The sequence below is a fragment of the Camponotus vicinus genome, unplaced genomic scaffold, assembly GCF_025532165.1.
Source record: "Camponotus vicinus isolate PSW18456_S1 unplaced genomic scaffold, iyCamVici1.0 SCAF_9, whole genome shotgun sequence".
Taxonomy (NCBI): Eukaryota; Metazoa; Arthropoda; class Insecta; order Hymenoptera; family Formicidae; genus Camponotus; species Camponotus vicinus.
Genome location: NW_028141981.1, coordinates 18,763,860 through 18,784,224, shown reverse-complemented (window position 1 = coordinate 18,784,224; position 20,365 = coordinate 18,763,860). Strand labels below are relative to the sequence as shown.

Genomic DNA, 20,365 nt, shown 5'->3' with positions numbered 1-20,365 from the left:
TGACTATAACTCGGAAACGACTTATTTCCGGACCTATGTTTATGTAGCTTTTTTTCCTTCTTTTTGGATCCCGAATCACTTTTCGAAGTACTGCGGGTAATTTTCCAGACACCTTGTATATAAAAAACATTAAATACGATTAAGAAACGTTTAAGAATTTTAAGGATGGAAATATACATATAATAGCGATGAAGAATAATTTATATATGATATAAAAAGCAAACTATATATGTGTGTGTGTGTGTGTGTGTGTGTGTATGTGATAAACTTAAAATTTATATCTCCTACAATGATACACATCGTACGAATAGAATACATATGTAGCATGCACGCGCGCGCGCGCTTGCCGCACCGGTTGGTGGACATGACAGGTGTTCGTCTGCGTTTCATTGTCGATTATATTCAATTCGAGAAAATATTCCGACAATGATTTAAAGAAGAATGATCAAACGATTCATCGTTATTTCTCCGTGAGAGAGTTATTTCTCAAACAGAAACGCGGAAAACGGAAACGATGAACGCGCGAGAAATAGAGGTGAGTTTGTATCGAAATTTTTGCAATCGTATTTTAACATTGCATTAGATAGATAAGACTTTGTGAGAAATCGAGCGCTATTACATAATGTCCTCTATAATATTAGTTATATATTTCGCAAAAAGAGACAAATTAATCCCATTAACCTCTAAATACTGATGTATATATTGTAATTTATAAGAGGAAAATTTATAGAGCATTTTTCTATTCATTTAGGTTGACAATCTTAAGCAACAGGGAAATGCATGTGTCAAGGAACAGAAATATGAGGAGGCAATGTTTCATTATACACACGCCATCAAATTGGATCCGCAGAATTATTCTCTCCACAGTAACAGATCCTTCGCCTTTCTAATGATGAGACAATATCACTATGCTATGGAGGATGCCCTGATGACTATCCAATTGAAGCCTGACTGGTCTAAAGTACATGAAATGCATATTTTAGAATAAATTAAACTCGATGTAACAAATAAGAGATCAATTACTTAAAAATCTAAAATCTGATTTAACTTCTTTAAATTTATCTTTACAGCGGAGAGAAAACACATTGAAATTATCAAAATATATTTCTCTGTTTCTTAGGGTTATTTCAGAAAGGGTGAGGTCGAACTAAGAACATTCCGTTTTAGCGAGGCACTTCAGTCTTACAACAAAGCCCTGTCCTTGCAACCAAACGAACCTAAAATTTTAGAAGCAATGAATAGAGCATCCAGATCATTAATTAAGGATAGAAGAGGTACATAATGCACAGTTATTGGAATTATAAAAATATGAAACATAATAAAATATTGTTTCACAGCTGATCAACAAATCCCGTGGCTTGGAGCTGGTGTCGGCATTATATTAGGAGTTATAGTTGTGATTGCCGATTATGTTTTTACAAACAAGCCCACTCTAACGGTACTTTCTTATTCATAGTTTGTATTTTGAAACCATTATTATGCAAGAATAAATAATCAACATTAAATTATCTTTTGTTGGAAATATTATCATTCTGTATTCTATTGCAGCATCCTTTACTGATGGCGTTATTAACGATATCTATAGCCATGCTTGGTTTTGGCATTGCAAAAGGATTTCGTTATTTTGTAAAATGCCAAAGAAAATCATTATTAGAACCACCTGTCGATCTCTTCCCTGAAGAAAAGGAAGATTTGGAAAATATCGATATAGAGAAAAATAACGAGAAGGAAAAACATCCAAAGTACAGCAAAGCACAAGCGCGACAGCGATTCCGTAAAGGAAAATCGTAGTAAGTATTGATAATTGATTCAGGATATTGAATTCTTGAATAGTTTAAGTTAAGAGATGCAATAACGTCCCGATGCCAAACATATAAAAATAATATAGCTGGTTATGATCAGATCATTGTCTATTTTGTTAAATGCTACTATTATCTTTTATTGAAAAATTTGATATTTTTCTTACATTTCTAATATATTATCATTTTCAATTTTATATATAAATCATTGTAAAATGATACTTATTATTACACTGAAAAATGAATTAATTCTTGAATCTACGTTTTAATAAGAGTCGCAATTAATACATGTGGTAAATAATTTTAATAGTTTGTATAAAATGCAAGAGACAATTTCAGAAGGACATGTAGTAATGATTTATTATATACATTGCCAGTACATTTAATTATTGTACGAATTGTGAGCAAACAGAGTATGAATGTATTTTCTTAGTTTATCCAAAACTAATAAGAATATCCTATTTTAAAGAATTCGTATTTCTTACAACTCACTTAGCAAGAAACAGTGTCTTTGAAATTCGCACTCGTCCTTGTGATTCTTATACAACGAATAACGAAGTATAAGCATGCCAATCTAGTATTATAAGATAATGTTGCACTTTTCTCTACTTTTTGCACACTATATAATACATCAGAGATGTGCATAGCACATCTTTATAGATCTCGATTGAAATATATCTAAATATGTATACTAAAGTCTTTTCTCGGCTGGGAAATATCTTCCCATTGAGCTCAAAAAGGCTAATAGAAATTTTACTTGTAACTTGATAATCACCAGTTTATAATTTATTAAGTATTCGTCCATACGATTCGAATGTATCAGCCGTTAGTTGTCACATACGCATCCTGCAAATCGCGATTTACGACACCATATAGTTACGCAATAAAGAGATTACAGAGCAGCGCCTATCGATAGATAATACAACCTGATTCCCGAAACATTATCCTCCTTTCAAACTTGTCGCTTTATATCTCATACTAAAAAAAATGTTTTCTGATGTAAGTAAATTTTTAGGTATTACAACAAATATTCATCACTATTTTGTATCTGTTAAAAGATTGTTTGTAACATATAGAATTTATAGCAGATTTTATAATAATGCCTTCTGGCAAATTTAGGTCTCGTTATCAAATCACTGCATTGAATAAATATAAGTTTGGATACTATAGTTTTTGAGAAACGATTTTTCTGTATGCTATCATACTTTATAACAAGTGTAATTAGCCTTAATATGACTAAAAAAGGTACCATAGGAAGACTTTCTAAATTTCACTAACAATTCAAATATGAATTTTGCCTTTCATTTGTATTAATTAACTGCAAAACACATGCAATATCATAATATTTGCATAATTCTTTATCTACTTTAATTAATTTTTACATCTAGAAAATTGTTGCTATAATTACAAGATCATTTTTTTAGTATATATATCCGAGTTATATACAGTATGAGAAAGTAACAAATGGAAAAAATATATTCTCGCGATGCGAGAAATAAATAAAAGAAATATGCAAACAAGTTTTAAATTTTGAACATTTGATTTATTTTCGAAATTACAACTTAAATTCCCGTAAATTAAAAGTAGAAAATTATAGAATAAGAAACGAGGATAGTTATCGGACAGAATGAATTAAATAGCTAAATAGTTGATAAGAATCCAAAGAGTAAATAATTATAACGATATTAAAATGTGAATAATATAAAAAGGAATAAATTTTTCCAAGAAAAATTAATATCAAGTATTAAAAATTAACAAATATTTTTATAATGTGTGATATAAATAGTTTAGAACTAATATAATCATACGCAATAACTATATACATATTGAAAAATAATATATGTGAGTGAGAAACTGTCCTTTCTAGTTCTAATTCATAAAATGGCATACATGTGCATTAATTATTTTTTTCCTTTTCCAAATTGAATTTTTGCCTCAACAAAATTAAAAAAAAAACTTATTTTGTATGCATCTGATCAGTGAAGCTACTTTTTGTTAGAAATCGAAATTAATGTAATGTGTTTGCAAGACTTTTACGAAAGTATTTTTTTCCAAATGCTCTCTTTCCTTTCCTATCTCATATACACAATCCTGACGTAAAATTACTCATGACATTATCTAGCGCGTGCGTTTCATTGAGGTTTGCAGCATGAACATAAGAAATAATTGGTAATAATAATTGATTTAACGCGCATATTTGTAGCACAAACATCAGATATTAAAATGAGGTATATTGTCAAATACAAAAAATGTGCACAATTTAATATTTAGTAGCAAACGCTAAATATTTTTTTGAAACTGTCAAAAATTATAAGCAATATTTTTTTATATTCAACAATAGTGTAATGTATAAGCATTTTATGAATATATTTTAATAAAAATGTATTTCTTATTAGTATAAAAATATAATTAATTAACTTTCTTTGTTCATGCGACTTTAATTTTATTTGTTGCCAAATATATAGCGCATATTTGATGCATCACAAGTCACATCAATAACATTGGCTAGCCAATCAGTTTGCATTTTATTACATCGTCAATTTTTTGTGTCCATAAATAGACATTTTATAAATGATCGAGTTATTTTTTACGTACATTTTTTGCGTACGTGTGTTTGCGTATGTAAGTGTATTGTTAAATTTACTCGAAATGACGAAAAAAATATCTTGTAAGACTTATAAAACTGCGATATTATGATAAGAGAACCTACTATCACCATCAAATTTCATCTTTACAAATGATCGTTTTACAACTCCAATTACAAAAGCAATAACGTATACGAGTTGTGTTCTTAAAAAGAGAGATAAAAAGTGAGATAAATCGGCCATTGACTTTTGACTTCGTTTTTCGCAAATGCTTCCTTGCGTCTCGATGTTTTTACAACACTTGATGGTCCAGGCAATTTCACGAAGTGATGAAGAATGTTTCTCGTTCATTTTAAATTTTTATTTTTAGGAGTACTTTAAATGCGTCGCATTAAACTACAGACTTCGCGCGTTTTTCGTAACAATAAAACGATGTATCCTTAATGTCTGTCCCCCCCCCCTCTCTCTCCTTCTTTCTCTCCCTAAACACTTGTTTTCTATTTCGTACACGGATTACACATACACATAGTCAATCCTGTTATTTCTTACATCCACGGTTCGTAATAAGCGTATATTGCGATCTGAGCTGGCTGATTATTTCTCTCGGAACTTTGAAATGTCATGCGTCCGTTATCTGTGCATCCAAAGAGATTCTTTATTATAAGCGATGATGCGAATCGGCTAATAGTAATGCAGCCGACAGAAATAGATTTGCGAATATTATATGTGTGCACATTTAGATTGCGATACAATTTACAATTTGTAGAAAAATCATAGACTGAAATTCATATAAAATTATGACGAGTTGAATTTTTTCGAAGTATTCAAATTTCCATTTTTGAGAGTGGAAATGATTTCGGCCCTCGATTTACGCAAAATTTTAACTCGGGAAACGAAGGATCGAGTAATTTAACGCCTGAGAGACAAGAAAGAAATGAAGAGTTCACGGAGGGATTCGGGAAAATTGGAAATTGCGACGATATCGCCTTTTCGTCATACGCTGCTCCGAAATCGTTGACGTCACATAGCTGCCGTGGATATTCTCTCACGCTCGCGAAATGAATCGTGCGTACATGATCGAGCGCAGAGCTTACATCGCGTAAAGAGAAGCGCCACGACGGCAACATTAACTTCAAACATGGCCATTATGTAAAAGCAGCAGCATCAACAGCACGCGGCGTCGTCCGCCTTGTAACACTCTTTCCCGTTACGTCGCGCGAAAAAATGGCGACAAGACCTCGGTCTCTCGAGATTTTGTTCCCTGAAACGCGAATATTTTCGAAGGAAGAAATCTCGAGTCGCGTGACGAAATTTACGACGGGGTTAGGTGTCGGTCGCGCAATTCCTGGAGTTCGTTTCCGCCGATACAGAGTCGAAGCGGACTCGAGGGCTGAAAACTGAGGTGTTTGTACTTCTCTCGGCAAGCAGTTGGAACGCGTCGTGCGGGATATATCTCGACGAGACGCGCACGAAACGAAGAAACGAGAGGAGCGTGCGTGGCCGGGACGCCCAGTGCGATTTGCGATTAAAAGGCGGCTGGCGGCTGATTTCGCTTGGTACTCGTCGCGGCGCGTCCGCGCAGGCGCGCGCGGATGCGCAGTTTCGCATGACGCACCCTCGGCTCTATGAAATTGACAAAATGGGATCTTTTCACCACAATTTTATAATATAATCTTTAATTAATGTTTTTTTTTAATTCGTTTCTATTTAAATTAAACTTGAATTCATGGATCGATAAATCTTTTTAATAATATATTTAAATATATAAAAATTATATATTAAATACATTCTTTGCGATTAATTTAAAAATTCTTAAAAAAATATCGAGAATACTTATATTATTTTATAATTTCATATATACACACATTACATACGTGGAAGAAAATTTATTCCGTAAATAAATTAATGTATCTTATGATATCTATAGCAAATAATATAGAAAGATATTCCGATTTTAAATATCACTCCTTAAATTATCAATGTTAGTTATCTCCTTAAATAATTACATTTTTAAATAAATCTCCTTAAATAATTACATTTTTACTACAAATTTTAGCGAATTATTGAGATACGAAAATCTTGTCGAGCGCAACAAAATTTCTTTAGTCTTTTTCATTGCAACGAGTTTTTGTGTGTCTATTAGTACGAGTAATTTAAACGCCGTGTATACCTTCCTCACCCGCAATTTTCCAAACATTTTGTAATAACTGATCTGCGAGTTTTAACTATGTTATAATCATTTCCCGCCTCTTCATTATACGGAGTTCATAACCGTGACTGTCGGAATCGCCAAAGTTCGCGCGTCTCATTACAACATACTTATTAATAACGCGCGTGGCGAACGAAGTTCACGACTCGTACACCCCGTAGTAATTGCACAAAGCTCGTCCGCTTACTGTGGCGCAAAGAGGCAAAACGTAATCCACCATGAAGATGCTTTCCGTTATCCGCTCCATTGTCCGTCGGATGATTAACCGGTAAAAAATTCTTAGGGGTTAGACAAGTATTCGCTCCTTAATTTACTTCACGCTCGTCCTATCCTTCAAATGTCTCGGTGCTCTCGCATTTAAAGGAAAAAGGTCAAGTTTAATTTCTTTTCCATCGTGGAAAAAATAACGTAAGATAATAAAAAAATAATATAAAATTCGCCGATAAATTCTATTAAACGGGCTAAATACCTGACGGAAAGAAAAAAAAAACAAAAGTCAAGATTCTCTCTCCCCGTTCGCTATTCCTCGAAAACTGCGAGGCGAGTCGGAGCGTCAAGTTTATCACGTGTCACACGTTGGTTCCTGTCACCTTAAAGCGCCCTGCCGGAAACCGACCCTGCGCGAGTCGCGCTACTTTTCTATCGTATCTTCACCCAGCCCATCGTAGTACACCGGCTGGTGAGAGCTGATTGGCGAACGGCGATCACTAGGAGGAGAGGGGTGCTAGTGGCTAGTGGGGGCACCGCGACACGAAGCGGGGCCCTCTCGGCGACTGGGCGCATCTATCAATGCGCAATCGCATCGGAACTGTGCTCGAAGTCGGGGAGGCCAGTGGCGAAGCGAGGAATAAACACAGTGGATAGTCCGCGCACGGCACAGACAACGGCGAGGAGTGGGCGGTGCAGAGGGAGCAAGAGAGAGAGAGAGAGAGAAAGGACACGTAGTGGGAGAGAGCGAGGAGGGAGAAGCCAGCTGGAGCGAGCGAGACGGGCGGTACGAGCGAGCGAGAGAGGGAGAGAGAGAGAGAAAGAGAGAGATAGAACGGGCCAGCGAGACGATCACGATGCACGGAGGCGAGCACAAGCGGCCAGGGGCACAGGGCTGAGGGCTGAGGGCTCGACGGGGCCTCGAGTAACGTTCACGGGCCGGCCGCGGCGTAGCCAACGAGCAATGGAGCAGCCGAAGACTCCGGCGTCCCGGCTACTCGTCACGAGCTGCATCGAGAACAAGGACGAGCTGGAAGAGGTAGCATAAATATTTGAAATAGTCACTGGATACGTATCGGGTGCCGAGGGCCTCCGCCATTGTTGCGATGGTCGCGCACGTTGGTGACGGGCGGCGCCACATGTAAAAACGCACGTTTCCCCGCCAAATTTCAATTCTACATCCTGGCGTGAGAAGACACACACCTCGTATTTCCACCTTCCAGTCCTTTTGTATTTTCCTGCGCTTTGTTATTTCGTAGGGAAAAACTCTATCCGATTTTCTTCAGATTCGATTTTATCCTTTTCATCTATTCGATTCATAATTTTTCTCAATTATTTGGTATCGTATGTTTTCCTTCCAAGGGAGATTTATCGCAAAGATCAAATGAAAATTTATATTATATTTATATAATATTATCTTTATATCATATCTTCTTTTTCCTTCATCATGGAGAATCAAGCGATGTAATATGGTTTCAGAAATTGGAGAGATGCCACTCGACGCTGCAAAATTTGACTGCAGGGCTTTCGGAAAAGGAAGTCCACGATACGTTGAACAATGCTGTATGCAAGGACAAGACGCACGAAGAAGTTTCATTGGGTTTATTAGTGGTGATCCTGACAGACTCGCAGAATGCTGCAAAGAGTTACAGAGACTTAACGTTAATCACACGAGATGGCCTTGCCATTGTGCTACTTCATCTCAATCAATTAGTATTGGAGAAATATTTGAGATTAAATGACGTCACTAGAAGTCAGCTGTTGTGGTTGCTGAGGGAAATGATAAGGACTAGTGTAACTAATGTGGATAATCTTTGTTTAAGTTTGTTGAGGCATGCTGCGGGTGGGGATATCTCCCCGAGAAATTTATTCCTTGTTGACGCTCTCTTAGATATTTTTCAAGAGAATCGAGCGTGGTTGGACAAGTTCCCTTTTTTAGTAGCATCAATTGTATACACGTATTTGCGGTTAATAGAAGACCATAATGCGCCTCACTTGGCTGGTTTACGGCAAAAGGAAGTGACCTTTACTGTATCTCTGATAAGAGAACGAATGGCAGACTGCCTAGCTATTGGAAGGTAAATATACCCGCGATTATAATGCGACTATAATGCTCTCTAGATAACAAATTATCAAACTAATATATCAAAATTATATACGTGTGTGTGTACACACACACACCACACACACACACATATATATATATATATATATATATATATACATTTTATATATTTTTTTCCTTTTGCAGGGATTTGGTTCGTTTATTGCAGAATGTTGCGAGAATACCGGAATTCGAGGCATTGTGGAAAGATATCCTGCTCAATTCGAAAAGTCTTTGTCCAAATTTTAATGGTGTTTTACAGTTGCTGCAAACCAGAACCTCGAGGAGATTTTTACAATCTCGCTTGACGCCGGATATGGAGAGGAAACTCGTGTTTCTCACCAGTAACGTTCGTTTTGGTAATCACAAGCGTTATCAGGACTGGTTCCAGAGGCAGTACTTGGCAACGCCTGAATCTCAGTCGTTGAGATGCGACCTTATTCGCTTCATCGTCGGTGTTATACATCCCACAAACGAGCTGCTGTGCTCGGACATCATACCGCGATGGGCGGTAATAGGCTGGTTATTCACAACGTGTACCTCCACCGTGGCCGCCAGCAACGCAAAACTGGCCCTGTTCTACGATTGGCTGTTCTTCGAACCCGACAAGGACAACATCATGAATATCGAGCCGGCGATCCTCGTCATGCACAATTCGATGAGGTCTCATCCACCCGTCACTGCCACACTTCTAGATTTTTTATGCAGGGTAAAGTTGCACAAATATATTTGGCTTGTATATTTTTTATTATTTATATATATTATTTTATTATTGTAATGTTTGATGAAATTCTTCTTTTATAACACGAGAATACGATTCGTTTATAGATAATTCCAAATTTTTACCCTGCGCTAACGGACAAAGTGAGAAACGGGATATTTTCATCGTTGCGACAAATTTTGGAGAAACGCGTTTTGCCAAGTCTATATCCATTATTCGATAGCCCGAAACTGGACCGAGAATTGCGGAGCAAGATACGGGAAACTTTTAAGGAGTTTTGCCTACCACCAAATACAGATCCTGGTAAAATTCTTATTGCTGCATGCAAATCTTTTCTTAACATAATCTCGCATCTTGCATACAAAATAAGCTAGGATTATCCAAATTTTCTTGAGTTTCTGGCATTCAAACAACTTGGAGTCGAATTTGACAAATCCGAATAATTGTCACATTAGGAAAGTTTTTTTTTTTTAATATTCAAAACTTATCGACGATTATTAATATCTCTCATTCCTAATTTAGTACTTTCTAGTTATTATTACATTTATTCTAAATATTCGAATATATAAATAGGGTGTCCACTCCCTGGAAAAACATAGAAAACTTGAATTTCTCAAGGATATCTTTTCTATATTTGAAAGAATCGGGGAATTTTTCGAAATTTTCTTTGATAATTTTTCTCTTATATTGTAAGCAAAACTAGATACATTATGTGTATTTAAAATATATCATAAAAAGATGTATCTATTTATATTCGCATATATATTTAATGATTTAAAATATTTCATATATGGTGCATATTTCTTTTTATCACAATTTTTAGTGTTAAAAAATGAAAATTTTATGCGAATGAAAAAATGTTACAAAAGTTATTAAGTTTTTATTTTTCAGTATATTTGCAAATCTGTCACTTTAGTCATTTTATTTTTCCTTTCATGTGAGTGAAAAGCAGAAAACGCATATAATAAAAAAATATTATTTTAGAAAATTACACCAAAAAAAATCTCTTTAAAATATCCTCTTTATCTAGAATTTTGAATATTTTTTGTGTATCGTATAATTTCATGTATAATGCTTATCAAATTCTGTGTGTGTCTGGTAGAATATGTATTTGTTAGAATTTATAATGTAAAATCTCGATATAAGAGTTTGTCAAATTGAAGAAAATTTATGCTTGGCTCCATATGCAATATGGCATTTTTTAATTGGATAAAAATTTAGTGTAAATGGTTTTGAAATTGGCACATTAGGTATTCTAAAAATGTGAAAAGATACTAAGAAAGTCTTACCAAGTCCCCAGAAATAAATTAGACATCTGGAAATGCCACATGTATGTGATACTGAGTGTGTTTCTTCGCAAAAACTTTCTTTGCGTCAAATCTGACGATTCACTCCTTTTTAGCTTTCAGCACATTTATCGCTTACTAACTTTTTACATCATGTCTTTAAGCAGGTAATAAGGTTATGAAATATTCAGGTAAAATGGAAGAGCTCAACAAGGAGCACAATCCAGGGACTGTAGTAGAGAATACCACAAATTCTACCATGGAGAATAATCATGTAGCACAGGACCCAGAGCCAGCATTTAGTGATGAAGAGGAGGAGTCTCCTCTCAGGTTTATTAACTATTATATTTATTCTATAGTATATGTTCAGTTTCTCCAGAGTTGGCACAATTCCACACTTTTTAGATAAAATCCATGCCAATAAAAACCAATGTTTTCCGGAAAAAACCAACAAGAGCCTTTTCTATTAAAAATTCTAAAATAAATAGAAATATTTTTATCAACATTCGTCAATTGAGAAAGTGTTTTCTAAGCTTTATTCTAAAATAAAAACCGTAATAGATTAGGAATCAACAAATAAATTAGTTTTTTGTAAAAGATATTGAATGATAAACGCGCAAACAGGTTAAATTGTTAATAGTATTACTATTACATTTTTCTTATTATATAAACTAAAAATTAATGTAAAATTTAATAACATTTACATCTCCAAAGTTTTTATTTAAAAAATTTTACATATTTGAATTAAAAAAGACTATTATTAGATTGATATTCTTTTAAACTGTAATGATTAGTATAATTTGTTAAAGCAAAAATCTTTTACTTTGCATAAAATTATATAGTATTATTATAAATATATATTTATAAGTTGTTATATCTTAGTATTACATATTAGTTTATAATTTTTTGCCAGTTTATTCCATTGGATAAGTGAAAATTAGAATTTATCATGATTTCTTCTACTCACTAAATTTTTCTTGCCAAGACCCTGTCGTTTTCATACAAAACGATATGAATTAATCTTTTTGATATGGAAAAACCACAAAGCCTTCACAGTTGATCTATCAATATTCTTTCTATAGCCGAGAAACGATAGCAATAAAATAATAATATCAACTATAATCATGCTTCGATTTTGTATGAACAATGATATATAGACACTTTCATAACTATCATTGTCCGTTCAAAAAGATTATATGTTATATCTTAGATATAAAATCAGTTTTGCGAATTTATATATATATATATTTTAGGATAGTAACCAAGGTGGAAGATGAAGATGATGAGGAGGATATACCGTTGTCTACAGTAAAACTGAAAAATGATCAGAAGAATGCAAATTGTGTTGTGAAGAAGGAGGACATTACGTCGCATTTGCGTCTCATATTGGAGCCGGAGGAGTTGAGAACCAGCATAGAGACATTGCACACGGAGATCGACAATGAAGCGAGGTGTCAAACGATCGAGAGGATAGTACAAATGGTCGTAGAGGACGAAATAGACGCCGAAACGATACCTGCGCTAGCGTCCTGTATATCAACCATCTTATCGTCGCAGATCACGGCGCAGATCTTTCCGTCGGATAACTTGAATGAGGAAGCGCTAACCGATAGTATAAGCACCCCGTTGTTTGTTATGTTTCGAAATCAATTTCAATTGTGCAAAGAGGAGGATAATAGGCGAAAGCTATTGGCTAGAGTACTGGCAGAAATGCAATCAGTTCAACCGCGAATAGGTTACCTCCTTCTTTATTTCTTGAAAGTCTGGGGCAGAGAAGAAGAGAAACGAGAAGGCGAGCCGAGGTTAGTCTAAAAATGAAATAAATTGTTAAAAAAAAAAGAAATCAGTAAAAAAAAACATTTTTGACGTCTATTCTATTTGATTTCAGCAATGTTTTGAATGACGTTAAAGCATCGGTGTACAAGGACTTCTGTGCACAACGGGAAAAAAAATTGGACGTATGCCTGGTATCGGACTTAAAGGTACGTGTACATAGTTTTATGGCTGGCTACAAATAGATATTTTATATGTATACATATATTTGGGACAGCTTTGCAACATACATTACCTTTGCCTTTATCGTAGCTCTGCCATGAAGATAACATATTCATGTTATGTTATCTCGTGCCCGACGTGTACATGGGATTTCAAAACGTTGCCCTCGGGAATGTCCAACTGTTACATCTGGTTGTCTCTACTGTGGATTCGTGCCAGTTGCAGGATCTAGTTTGTCAAATAATGCAGGGCCATTTGAAGATGCTAAAGAAAGAATCGTTCACCGCGTTATTAACAGCTAGCTTAAACTGGGAAACTTTCGAGCAGTACTGTTTTTGGCAGCTCATATTCGCGCACGATTTTCCGATTGATTACGTACTGCCGGTTTTGCCGAAACTACAGTTTCGCAATCACGCAGAGGCGCTTACTTCAGTTTTGTTGATGCTTAAGCAAGAAAAGTGAGTAATTATAGCTGCAGTTTATATACACACCGAAAACTGGTATAAATTATGTAACAATTTAATATACAACTTCGTATGTTATATTGTAGGCCAACGTTGGATCTTCTACGACAACTGCTTGCTCGGCAGAGTGTTGATGGTGACATGTTTGTCGTGGCTGTGCTACGCTATTGGTGTCGCGATTACGAGGAGAAGCTTGGCGAACTGCTTGCAAACTTGCTCAGCACCCGTTATCCCGCGACCAGTCCAAATAAACGGAAACGTTCTGGCGCTAAACAGAATCAACAGTCCGGTCCACCCACCGGCGAACAAGTTCTCGGCCATTTGGACCAATTACGTCAGCACTGCGTGTCTTCTACGGAATTACAGCTGTATCATTCGGAAGGTATGCAGAGAGCGTTGCAACAGGCGCAAGCGGCAAGCAACGACTCGCTGAGAAAAAGCTACGGCGATCTTTTCGCGCTTGCCGAAGTCAACGAGGAGAACGAACCGCCGCCGCCGCCGAGTAGTTCTGCGAGAAAACACAATGTTTCCTCCGGAACCGGTGGCAGTGGTAAAGGCGGTCATAGGAAAACCGGTGCTAACACGCGAGAAAGATCCAATTTGAAGAGATCAGTTCGATATCACATTGATAGTAGCACTAGTAGTGAAGTAAGTTCTTTTACTATACTTTTCTTTTTATTGTGCACGTGTATATGTAAAATATAGAAAAATTTTGACGATGAGTGATCTTTTTTTCTTGTCGCTTACAGGATGAGGAGATGATCGTGAATACAAAGCAAGCGAAAAAAAGGAAAAAGATCAATCCAGTGGGCTCGGACAGCGACTGACCACCCAGTGTCTTCATATGTCACATGGACCATGTCACGTGTGTGCAGCAAGCTAAACTAGCCTTAAGGATAGTAAGATAATATGATATACATAAATAGAGATCTATTTAGCGCGACTTGTAAATATAATGTACGTTAAGGATGAAAAAAACGCGGAGAGGTTATACATATATTCAGAAAAAAAACCTTTAATATGTTTCGTAAATGTTGCTCAGAGCAACAGCAAAATTGCCAGAGACTCTGATTGTTATTGTTGAATCGTTTTATTAAAAAAAAAAATGAAGATCGGCGTGTGAGAACTACTTAATCGTATTTTTAAGTATGATCTCTCATTCCGAACATGTTTTTACACGTTAATACTGATTATTGCTTTTTTCCGGTAACTCGTATGACAGATATAGATATCTTACAAAGCGGTACGTCAATTATTTTACTTCCCTGTGTTTTCCTCTCGAAATATTCGCGCGCGGAATATCGAGCCATCGCTCGCATCTGTCAAATAAAGTTACCAAACAGCAGGACTAAACGTATCTGAAATCACTTGATGATTATTTTCTTTACAAAGCGCAGAATCTGGCAACATTGCGAGGGGTAACAGCAACACAATATATCCCTTTTGCACTTTATCTTATTTTTTTTAATTATAAGTTTTACAATTATGAGTTTTACACATTGTCATGTCTTATTTTTCTTTACAAGACTTTCTTTCTTTTTCTTTTTTTTTTTTTTCAAAATAATCGTTGCAATTGGACATATTCGTTGCCATATCTCCGAACGCAATTCATATAAGAGTTGTTAGCTTTTCCTTTTCTAGAATTAAGGACCTTCTGCCAGAATGTCGAAACGTAAATTGGCGCATCGAATTCCGGCAAGAGGCGTACAGTTTTACGACCAAATATATACAGTTTGCGTCTGCGCTTATTGAGCACAATTATCCTCGAGAGACGCAGGGATATCTTTTTAAATATGTTCTGCATGACGAAGATTGTTAGCGTTAAAGTAATCCGAGCGGTTCAAATAAATTTTCTTTTTTTCTTCTTTTTGTTATACAAATTTTACTAGAGTGATTTAATGATTCGTTGCGATTGTGAATTGCGACATAACATGAATTGTACTGTACTTTTGTATATGTTTTTACATCCCTCATATTTGTAGATAGATATAGACGTGTAAGGAAAAATTGATTCGCAAAGATAACGATCGACTATTAGGCACGGTAAGTCGGTCTCTCATCATTGTACAAGTATTCAATTCTCTCTTAAAAGTATTCGAGTGATTTTCCATACTATTTACCATACATCATTTCTTTTATTATCACACTACACACAAAACATGCGTGTTCTCTGAAATGTTTAAAAAACTCGAACTACTCGACACCTTTCAAAAGAAGTAGAAGGGAAAAAATTTAGTTTTCTCCTCTCTGTTTCTCCCTCTCCGCCATTGGATCTAGTGTTCTGGGAAACTAAGTAAACTGAGAACCTAAATCCTAAAGGCAAGGAGTGCGGAGAGATTATTCATTTGTAATGAAAAATTTCCTGTAAAATTGACTAATCTAAAAGTCGGATTGCGTTATGCATCTTCTAGATTATGTAACAGTAAGCGTCAATGATGCTTTAACATATAAAATTGATCACACATTTGGGGCCAGTAATGACTAAACGCATTGCATCAAACTATTCGTGCGTCATAACTGTTAGTAAAAAGAAATATTGTTTTGGGATTGTAGCCATATACAAGTCTGTCAGCTTTAAATGCAGTTTAAGAAAAACATTATGTCGTATAGTTGAAGATAAATAAGTTATACTATAAATTTGTATATTATAAAATATAAATTATTAATATCATTATTAATAATATTACTATAAATATTAAATAGATCAAAGTAATATAAAGATAAATAATATGAATATAATTATATATATGTGTGTGCGCGCGCGCGCGCGCGCGCATGTGTGTATTATATTTATATTGCTTATCATTATATTTTTTTAATTTTATACTTATATTTATAGTACATATATATTTATATAATATATAGCTTATAACTTTAGCGTATAACTTTTTATCTTTTAAACGTTTTACGGCATAATCTTTTGCATTTAGAATTATTAAACAGATCTCTGTGTACATAATTCCAAAACAATATCGATTCCTTTTCGAGCTAACAATCGTGCACAAATAACTTAATGTGTCTAGTATTATTGATCTCAAAGGCAAATTTTATATGTTAATTGTATGGTATCATTGACGTCTACTGTACAATACGCGCACACGTATACACATACATACATATACACATGAGATAAAACACAATGAGAGAATATACATGTATACATGTGAGATTGCATTGTATCGTGATGCGATCAGTAAAATTGCGAAACACGTTTTCATGAATTTTTATATATATTTCTCAGCACCCTCTACATATCCCCCACTTTCGTTTTCATTTTCCCTTGATTTTACCTCGAAACTACGAACGTATAATTGTGTCACGATAATCAGATTAAGAAAAAGTTTCGACACATGTCTGTAAACATTTGTACGAACGATTTGTATGAAGGATGGATGCGTATGCGGATGTGTATGTATTCTCCCTCCTCCCTCCTTCCGTTTGTAATAACGCGTGACGTTACTAGAGTTTTTCTACTTGTATATAAGCAACGACTATTCGTCAGAGGGTATTTAAAAACGATGATCCGACGAGAGAAAGAAAGAAAGAGAGAGAGAGAGCGAGCGAGCGGAATTTATTAAAGCATGCGCGAGACAGTATGTGAGATAAAGAAAGGAAAAAAAAGAAGAAAGCAACCTGTAAACACCTAATGTTTCTAACAATCTTGTACACACGGAAAAATATGTAAATATATGGACAGATTATATCGTATAACGCGAGCATAAACATTTAATGTTTTTAACGATCTTGTACACACGTAAAATGTAAATACATCGAAGATTATCGGAAACAAATTTGCGATATCTTTTGTGGTACTTACTTTCTCCTTCTCTCGATTCACATCTCCTTCCTTTGAAAATTTATTTTACTCATGTATCTTATTCATCTCGCGGAATTTTAAGGATAAATTCATTGCAATTAGCAAATGATACCAGAAGTATACACGAATATTTTTTCTCTTTATCTCTTTTTAAGATAAAGCTATATAATCAGTAAGTAGTAATTTTTTTTCGCGATACTCATTTTATCAGATAATTTTTATTAGATAGAGAAACGCGACGATTATCTATATTTACCAATGAATAATGTTTCATTCGCGATGACTACTAATTCATCGGATATAATCGCTGTTTACATATTATATGTATGTCATATTGTACAATATGCGAGTCACCGATTCGTCATATGGATTCTAACACGCAATAGTGTGTTTGAAGAAAGCGCGCAAAGCTCTCATTGTAAAAACAATTTTATTTTCTTCTGCCTTTCATTATACACTGAGAGAGAGAGAGAGAGAGAGAGAGAGAGAAACTGGGAAAATCCAACTTGATACGAGACAATAAATGAAATCATATAATCATGTATATATATTTATGTGTGTGTATGTGTGTATGTATATACGCGCGTGTGTGTAATAATATATCAATTGTCATATATTATTACTAAAAATGTGAGGAAGAAGTGAAATAGATTCGTATTTATTTTTCCTCAAGAAATTTGCGGATACGTCATCATTAATTATATGACATATCTTTCCCTACATAAGTGATGCGCGCATGCGCGCGTTACACATATATAATCAAACCTCTCAATTTGTCATATATTCGCCAGCAAGACGAGAACTGCGAGAACTATAATAAAGTAACTCTATCCGTTTTTCTTAAGGTTTACTTGGTTTTATTACTTCACGTTAAGGACACAGAATAAAGGACCGTATAATTTCACAAATTTAATCATTTCGATGATACATTATAATTCGCGCTCGTCTGTCTGTCGAGAATTTCATCCAGCTAATTTTCGCAAGACGAAGATCAATCGGAAGCAGAAATCATTCACGAAAGCACTTACGAGAGAAGATGCTCCTTATCGTATTTTATACGATCGGATATAAAGCCCCAATTATAATATTATTGCTCAAATATTTTTCAACATAAAGATATTTGTGATCTTTCGGTTGTTTTCGTGCAATGTCAATATTTTTTTCATCAATATTATAAAACTCGATATTTAAAAACTGCAGCAAGTCATCCGCCTCTATTGATCTCCGCGCATTGTATCACCTAATTAAAGTAGAGAAATAGTTTTGTTTCGATTGTGCACGGGGTTGTACTTTACATAGGTATATTTAAAGATTCCGAGTACGCTGTATATGCGCACTCGTTTTATAATCATTATAATCACAAACGTCGAATATGTACAAGGATTCTGTACAGGGATTCGTATCTGCCATTCGCCGTCATCATGCATATCACGTACAAATTCAATTATTACACAATAAGGTATCATTCTTTATGCTTACGATGCAAAAAAAGTATTTGCTTGTAATCAAGTTTGCTATGTCAAACGGCAATAGTAGTCGTGACAGTGAAATTGACACCGATAGGATCTGACAGTTCAAAGCATGTGCCGTCCTCTTGCTTAATACGCTCGACAAATTACTCGAGAGATATAGCTTTTTTATCGCGATTAGAAATTATCGAACCGAGTCTAACAATATTGATTATTGATAACAGATTATTGCATATATGCATCTATGAATGTACATCTCATTAATAAAAGTCCGCCAACGCAATACAATTAAGCTTCTAGAAATAAAACAAATGTCGCACAAATATCATAAAAAAAGATTTCGGACATTTTTCAAATGTGTCTTTTCTCTTAGACGTTTTTTTTTGTGTTACTCGAAAGGGGACAGCAGAAGGGATTCGATTCTGTTTGAAGATATAGCGATTGCAAAAGTGTTTGAAGTGACGTCTCGACGAACGCCTGTGTTCCGTTCGCTGAAAAGCATAATGCAATTTCTCGCCGATAGGCGAGACTAATCTTGCGACGCCTTATCTTGATGATACCAGGCCGCTTTAGGCGCGTTATAATCCTACATTTACGTAGCTACAAAATCATATTATATGTCTAACATCACCGTTTGCGAAGGCTCCTCTCGTTTACTTTAGTAGGCGTGCGAACCGCTCCGCACGCACACACGCACGCACGCACGCACTCGTACATGCACGCATACATTGATTTTTCACACATTCTTCTATTGTAATTCCGTTATAGATTCGCATATGCATATATGTACACAATTACCAGTCGAATGGTCTTAAAGGGTCCTAAGGCTGCTAAGAATCCCACTTTCGGGAACTTTTTGCACTCCCCTCCTTGCGAAGGGAAGATATACGGGAGATTAATAAAGTTCTCGATTGATTTTAACACTATTAAGGAGGAAAGACAGGTCTTTCTTTTCGTTAACGGATAGGCTTAGTAAATCACTTCGTATACAGTGGCCTTTTTATCGCCGGATCCAGTCACAATGTACTTGTCGTCTGCGGAAATGTCGCAACTCAGCACCGACGATGATTCCTTAGACTGCAAAATTTAACAAAATTTGCCCAAAATATAGCTTATATATCCATACATAGGCTAAATATAAACGTTGTTACTCAATTTACAAATTGACGATTTACGAAATATTTTGGAGAAAGAGGAAATTTATTTGCTTTTAAATTGATCTTGTTCAACGAATTTAAAAAAATTTGATAAATAAAAGAAATGAATATATATATATCCTACGTATATAGATATATGTATATCCTGTGTCATACAAATGCTCCCGTAATATATTAAATTTTACGATGCAACACATGTCCAATGCTAATCGAAAATGAAAAAATCAAAGTACATTGAAACCTTTCAAGAATAGACCATAAGGGGATCTGATATATCAATCTATCATCCCGTTACGTTCAGGACAAGATATTGTTTCATATGATAGTTACTCGCAAGACAAACATGTCTATGAACATGTTCTTTCTACGGGAAAGGGTATTGCGCCCGCAGTTCTGTGCATTGTTACGCGGGTCGACCGTTATCCGTATTCATATTATTCGAGAGTGGCTTAGCGCGTAGAAACAATATATTTCGCGTTTTACTCTTGAGAGGTTCCAATATAAAATCCAGAGAAAATGTATACATTACCTACACTAAGGTAAGTTCATATT

General features: G+C 35.1%; 3 protein-coding genes across 6 annotated transcripts in view; 2 read left to right on the top strand and 1 right to left on the bottom strand.

The window, feature by feature from the left end:
• The first annotated feature begins 332 nt into the window (after positions 1 to 332).
• LOC145977403 (uncharacterized) lies at positions 333 to 2,701 on the top strand. Its single transcript, XM_083109356.1, has 5 exons — positions 333 to 535; positions 752 to 961; positions 1,121 to 1,274; positions 1,338 to 1,438; positions 1,549 to 2,701. The coding sequence occupies exons 1-5, from the start codon at positions 515 to 517 to the stop codon at positions 1,789 to 1,791; spliced, it is 729 nt and encodes a 242-aa protein (XP_082965482.1). The 5' UTR covers positions 333 to 514; the 3' UTR covers positions 1,792 to 2,701.
• A 3,975-nt stretch (positions 2,702 to 6,676) lies between these two features.
• Ints3 (integrator complex subunit 3) lies at positions 6,677 to 17,161 on the top strand. 4 transcript variants are annotated; one of them, XM_083109352.1, is made up of 10 exons: positions 6,683 to 7,839; positions 8,280 to 8,878; positions 9,052 to 9,613; positions 9,733 to 9,928; positions 11,079 to 11,241; positions 12,165 to 12,713; positions 12,800 to 12,893; positions 12,997 to 13,364; positions 13,457 to 14,018; positions 14,120 to 17,161. In XM_083109352.1, exons 1-10 carry the CDS (start codon positions 7,765 to 7,767, stop codon positions 14,195 to 14,197), a joined length of 3,246 nt encoding a protein of 1,081 aa, XP_082965478.1. In that variant the 5' UTR covers positions 6,683 to 7,764; the 3' UTR covers positions 14,198 to 17,161. The 4 variants fall into 4 exon arrangements, with proteins under 4 accessions (XP_082965480.1, XP_082965478.1, XP_082965476.1 ...); XM_083109350.1 differs by having other exon boundaries at positions 11,076 to 11,241; XM_083109353.1 differs by having other exon boundaries at positions 7,030 to 7,839; positions 11,103 to 11,241.
• Gro (TLE family member transcriptional corepressor groucho) overlaps positions 14,467 to 20,365 on the bottom strand; it is a 70,399-nt gene continuing 64,500 nt past the window's right edge. Inside the window, 1 exon segment of the mRNA XM_083109355.1 lies at positions 14,467 to 19,733. Coding sequence (XP_082965481.1) covers positions 19,626 to 19,733 — 108 coding nt within the window. The 3' untranslated portion in view covers positions 14,467 to 19,625.